This window comes from Austrofundulus limnaeus, unplaced genomic scaffold, assembly GCF_001266775.1.
Source record: "Austrofundulus limnaeus strain Quisiro unplaced genomic scaffold, Austrofundulus_limnaeus-1.0 Scaffold93, whole genome shotgun sequence".
Taxonomy (NCBI): Eukaryota; Metazoa; Chordata; class Actinopteri; order Cyprinodontiformes; family Rivulidae; genus Austrofundulus; species Austrofundulus limnaeus.
The window spans coordinates 1,411,329-1,417,765 of NW_013952495.1; the positions used below are offsets into that span (position 1 = coordinate 1,411,329).

The 6,437-nt window shown below is 40.3% G+C and overlaps 1 protein-coding gene across 3 annotated transcripts in view; it reads right to left on the reverse strand.

Moving 5' to 3' along the window:
• si:dkeyp-69b9.3 (myocardin) overlaps window positions 1–6,437 on the reverse strand; it is an 18,456-nt gene that overhangs the window by 9,036 nt on the left and 2,983 nt on the right. Inside the window, exons 1-2 of one of the 3 annotated variants that reach the window (XM_014012679.1) lie at window positions 5,613–5,946; window positions 4,626–4,800 (exon numbers count right to left, since the gene is read on the reverse strand). In XM_014012679.1, the coding sequence (XP_013868133.1) occupies window positions 4,626–4,680 (55 nt within the window). In that variant the 5' untranslated portion in view covers window positions 4,681–4,800; window positions 5,613–5,946. Of the gene's footprint in view, window positions 1–4,625; window positions 4,804–5,612; window positions 5,947–6,437 lie in introns of those variants that run through there. The other 2 variants (XM_014012677.1, XM_014012678.1) reach the window with 2 other exon arrangements.

The window sequence follows — 6,437 nt, forward strand, 5'->3', positions numbered from 1 at the left end:
GCAGTAACTATTTATCTCTCAGTATATCTATTTCTGTTGATCCCATCCCCCCCTTCAGCTGTCCCGCTCTCTCCAAAAGCCTCTCATGCATCCTGCGCTGCTCACGTCACACTCATCTGTGCCACCAGCAACTCTTCCTGCTTTCTTTTCTGCCTCTCTGACGACTCAAAACAAAAGTGCACAGATTTGGATTTAACTGTTGGGGTTTTTTTTACACTTAAAGGGATAGTTCAGATATTCTGCGGTGGAATTCTGTGGAAAAACTATGAACAATAATTATCTTACTTGTTGTAGACAACTATCTAAACAAGCTCAGTTTGGAAAAGCAGAGCTCAGATCTGATGGTTCAAACTAACAAGAAGCTCAGCCCAGATCAAAGCTTGTTGCTGTCTTCTAAAAGCAATTCCCACTTAATAGTATTTCCTAAATCTTTTCCACTGCTTTTAGTATTTCAGCACTTCAGAAGTGTCAGAAATGCTATAGTTAGCAGCTGCTTCTAACTGCAGCTGCTAATACCCAAAACACTCTTTTTAAACTGGAGATTAACTTTTGTTAAAACTTTTTTAATGCTGAGCACTAGGCTTGGGCATCATGACTAAATTATGGTATACCTCTGTATTAAAATATGGTGACTGCATTTAAAAGTTATGACAGTATTAGTCATGTGAGGTGATGTGTCAAATTTCCACAAGCCTGCTAAGAAAACTGGGACGTCAACATTCTAGTCTCTTTCAGAGGATACTCCATAGCGTTTCTGAAAAATAATAGCTAAAAGCTAGAGTTAGCAAAACACTAGTGTAAATGCTCATTTTAGTGAGGCTCCAAGGCATACAAGTAGTCTCATAAAAATGAGTATTTACAGTAGCTAAAAACTTAAATTTACTAAGCAGTAGCTAAACACTAAAAAAATCTTAGCTGAAGTCTAATATTAGCAAACTGATGCTAAAAGCTAAAATTATCAAAAAATGTAACCAAAAGCTTCAATTACTACAAGCAAAGCTAAAAATCAAACACTTCTAAACTGTAGCAGAAAAATAAAATTAGCAAAACCTTGGCTAAAACTTAAAGTTTGCAACAATTTAACAAGGCTAAATTGTAGCTAAAATCTAAAATGAAAAAAATAATTAAAAACTAAACATAGCTATATAGGAACTAAAAGCTAATCATAGCAAAACAATAGCAGAAAGATAAAAGCAAAACTCTAATTGAAGGCTAAAATTAGCTAAAACATAGTTGAAGTCTAAATTTTTTTAAGTGGTTGCTAAATTATGCAAAGCGGCAGTTAAAAGTTAAATATAGAAAAACATTTGCTGAAAGCTAAAATTAGCAAAACTGTAAGTGAAACTTCAGATAAGCAATTCAAACAAAACCTGTAGCTAACGGCTAAAGTTAACAAGCCTGCAGCTAAACGGAGCATAAGTAGGCTAAACAAATTATAGCAAATATGCTAAAGTATGTTTTACAAGAAGAATGATTTTGAAGAAACTGGGGTGTGTCAGTGTTTGTTGGGAGGGTTGTGTGTGCATTATAGTTTAATAACTAAAATAAAATGTTAAATACTGAAGTTCAGAGCAAACTGTACCAGATCAAGCTGAATGTTTTGATATGTTTTTGATGTGAATTGGATGTGTTTTAAGACAGGAACAACACACTTTGGTCTTGTCCATGTATATATATTTTTATCTTATTGTGGCTTTTATTTCAAACATTCAGTAGAAAACCTTCAACAAATGCTGCCCAGCTAAGTTATTGTTCTCTCCGGCTCGAGTAGGTGCACACAATATTTCAAACAGAGCAGCTGCCTGAAGAGTCACGTTTTCCAGCAGCTGGGTTTATACCTAAGGGAATGTCATTTTCACGCCTTTCTATTTTGCAGCCATTTACGACAGCTGTCTGGGAATTCAGCCGCCACTACAACTTGTAGCAAACATGGCGTTACAATGTGCAGAGATGGAAATGTTGCTGTTTGTCACAGAGCGCCGCTCGTACCCTGAAGAACAAAAAAAATTTGCATCACATCCATTACTGATAAGTGACGCTCAGCTCCTGCCACACACCAAATTTTAGATGAATATTTGTAAAACTGACTGAGTTATTGCCACATTATTTAGCTATTTTTGTTTTTAACAAATAACCAAAAACTAACAATCATTTTAAAAAGTACACTAAAACTAACACCTGCTAAGATGTAGCCAAAGCAGAAATGAGTGTGTCAAGCTTCCGAGGTGCACGCTCTAATCTGTTAACAAGTGAGGTGAAAAAACATGACATGCACAGATGTAACACACACCACATACTGTTGAGGGGGGAAGCCAGCCAGAGGCTCTGACACTTTAAAACCTGGATTTTTTTAATCACCGGGAGACGTCTGCATCACTAAAACAACAGCATTTGTTTGAAGTCCAACCACTTCCTTCCCAGTTCGGGTTACATTAGCACATGGATGAGGTCAATGACACATTCAAACGTGATGTCATGATTCTGAGTGGAGTCATGGATTAGGTTGTTGATGCCAAACCTGCACACAGACATGGATCTTGTGTCCCAGTGACCAATAACGTTACAGTTAAAAGTTTTTAGCAAGATCTATTTGCTAACAAATTTAAAACTCCTTTATGTTTTTTCCACATCCTTCCACTCATCTGAAGTGAGAAGAGGTTGTCCTGAGCCACACTCCAGATCATGATGAAAACATTAAGTTAAGCTCTTCACTTCTAAATTCTTAAAACACTGGAGGCTGGTCTTTATTTCTGAAAGGTTAACTTTAATTGTTGCTCATGAATATTTGATTACAGGGATCTAATGCCATTTTACGGTGCATTTAAATTATAAAAGACTCTCACACTTTGTCAGAGCAACTAGACAACTAGTGTCTTTCTTAAAGTGGTAAGAAAACATCAATGTCATTTACTGAGGGAAAAAATATCACCCACCATCCTTTAAAGCAGTGTTTCCCAAAGTTGGGGTCGGGACCCAAAGTGGGGTCCCGAAACATCAAGATGGGGTCCTCAGGACCCCATCTTGATGTTTCGGGATGGGGTCCTGAAAAGATTTTCGGAATTAATTATGTCTTTTTCTTACTTGTTACAAAGGAGTGAGGTTAGTATATTTAAAATGGATAAATGTAGTATAAAAATATTGTTACTATGCTAATGTTTAGTTGACCTGATACAAATGTTTATCATCCAAAAATAGCTGGAGGCTCAGGTCTCTGCTACTGTTATTTTGTGGGTCAAAAGCTGAAAAGTTTGGGAACCACTGCTTTAAAGGGTACTCAGACACATGTTGGCCTTAATATGTTATTTCTCAATTTTACTAAAAGTTGCTGTTTGTGATACGTGAAAACATAAGCTTTTGTCACAATTTTATTAGTGACAAATTTTGTGGAGGTTGATGAGTCACTGTTGAGATTAAAACACAAAGAGTCAAGGCTAAAAAGCTATAATGTGTGAAGAAGTCTCTTGGAGGAGAGACGAAACGTTTCACTGAAGAAGAACCCGTCCAGAGGACCTACTTATTTTTTTCTTTTTGATCTTTTTCTACCTGTATTACTGAGATGCATCAGGACATAATGTGTGACAATAAATTTTTATTTTGTATTAGTTTCTGTGTTCTGCACAGTATATGGGCTGAAGTCATCAAACCAGATGTTTTGTAAATTAGCTCTGAAGCTAGCACCATGACAGCTCTAGAGCTAATGTCTATATGTATTAGTTATAAAGCTAATTATCTCTAGAGTTAATGCCATATATTAATTATTTCTAGAAATAATGTTATTTTAGCTCTAGAGCTAATGTCATTTACGTATTTATTAGCTTGGGAGCTAACACAAAAGCTAAAAGGCTGAAGCTGAGATTTGCCTTCCATGGAGCAGCTCTGTTGTCCTGATCATTTTCAGTTGCAGGCTGAGTCATTTCTACCTTCTCCTCTCTGTCAACGTGCTCCAGTTGAATCTAACATCAGACATTGTCCAAAATTAACATTCAAGCTGGACAGAGCTTGCACCGGAACACCGCTAAGCGTCATCATTTACCCAGAATGCTTTGCAACTAAAATAAGATGGTGAAATCTGTGTGACAATATTTTCTTTAAATTTGTTTAAAAACCTAAGCAGCCTAAAGTATTTTAAGTCTCATTTTTATAGTTGAAGTAAATATTGAAGTTGAAAACTGTGATTCTATTATCCTGAGAAATAATGGTGCTGCAGCCATTTTTGGTCAAAGCCTGATATTATTATGTGAAATGTTACTCAGAGTGTCTGATGTGAATGACTCTCATCTACCACCACACCAAACTTTACCTCAAAACCTGCAAAGTTTAAAGTTATTGCCACTTTTGTGTTTTATTAAGGCCTGTTGAATATGGCAATCATCTTGAATTGAGTTTGCTCCAGAACTTTTCATTGAAATTCATCCAGTGATTCGTGAAATATTTTGCTAACAGGCATGAGCCTAAATCATTACCACCTTCGCACTGTAATAATTATTCATTTTCACAAATGTTTCCCTTCTGTATATTTACAGCCGTGTCACACTCTGCCTGAGTCACAGCACCACACCTTGCAGCAAAAAGCAATTTCTTCACTCTCTAAACCAGCGTGATTGATGCCAGCTCGATCCTCTCACCTGTGCGGAACTTGTTCCGGATGAGGAGCGACCTCTCGGAGGCCAGCAGAGTCATCGTGGAGGGGTGGGCAGGGGTGTGGGAGGGGGAAGCAAAGGAAGTGAAGCAGAGAGAAGGAGGAAACTCCTGGTGCTGTCCTACCAGGAGGAACCGGTGCCACTGTCCTCCTGTCTGTCACTGCTGGGGACAGAACAGGGACAGATGCTTGTTAATCCAGTGATTGGCAAAAACTAGTATCGATAGACACACACACACACACAGAGAGAGGGGGGGGGAGCACAGCAGAGACGGACAGAGGGGGTGGAAATAGAGACACGTCAGACCTGCAGGCAGACTGAACTCTACAGCAGGAACAGCGGGCCTCCCTGCAGACAGCCTGTCATAACCACACGGAGTGTCACCGAAGCCCACCCACAGTCAGAGACAGAGCTAACGACACGCAGAATTAAACAGACAAGAGACAGAGCGAGGAGCCAGAGGGGGAGAAGAAGAAGAGGGGAACCAAGCCTGCATGAGTGACGGTGACAGAAACCCCAGCAGATACTGACCGAGGGCATCTCAATTTTCATCTGAATTTTTTGTGGCGGACAAACACACAAATGTACATTTGCATCGTTTCTGCAGCACCAAAACAAAACCACAGAATCTACGTAAGCTGTTTTAGTGCATGCACACGCAACCTATTAACAATATCGATCTGGTGGCCAGCAGCAGAACACCCAGAGGAAGCCCGTGTGAGGCCAAGGTGCAAACACACAACACCTCAATCACACACGTGCTCTGGAACAACAGAGGCTACGCACAAACACACACTTCACTCTTTTACAAAGAGTTCAAAAATAAAGCCAGCGATTCATTATTGCAGCCTCATAACTAGAAGTTGATTGAGATTTCATGTCTGGCAGAGGCCTTGTTTCACTGCAGGGCACTGACACACACTCTGGAAACACAAAGAGAATAAAAGCGAGAGAATGAAAGAGAATACTTACAGGAAAAGAAAAAAAAGGAGAATTGAGTCCCTTGAGGGAATTTGAAGTGGATTTAAGATTAAATTGAGAGAGGTGCGAGATGGAGGGGAGAGAGAGGAAAGAGAGAACTTCGTAGTGCGGTTAATGACAATTTCTTTCTTTCATGTTCTTTTTTTGTCCCCTTTTTTTCTTTTCGTTCGCTCTCCTGTTCCACACGTCTCAGTTTCTCAGCTTTGTCCTAAAGGTGCGGACGAAAGAAGGTCTAGTTTCTTCGTCCTCTTGATCTGTAAACCTCTCTCCCTCTGCCCTCGCTCCCTCTGGCCCCCTCTCTCTCCCCCGTCCACCCTGAAGCATCCCAGATCCTCTGTGCCAACTGTGAGGGGCTGTCAAACTTCACCCCACCCCCTCTTCTGTGCCGTCCCACCGAAGCCAGTCACCCTCTCTGACACCTGCTGGCTGTGTGTGTATGTGTGTGTATGTGTGTGTATGTGTGGGGGGGTGACGGAGACTCAAAGACAGCGAACCGGGTTTGTGCTCAGGCCTTGACAAGGAGCGCCCGATGAAACCAGTGCAGTTCTTTAATGTGAGGGAGCTGAGCTGACACATAATGTGATGGATAGAAAAGTGAAACCAGGATAAAGAGGTGGTTTATTACACAGCAACTGGAGAAGCCCCGGAGTGCTTTGGACTCACATCAAATTATGTTCCGCAGCAGGACTGCAGGCTCATATGCTCCTGTCAAGATACCTTTGGGTCACCCTCTTAAAGTGATTTAGTGTGTGTGTGTGTGTGTGTGTGTGTGTGTGTGTGTGTGTGTGTGTGTGTGTGTGTGTGTGTGTGTGTGTG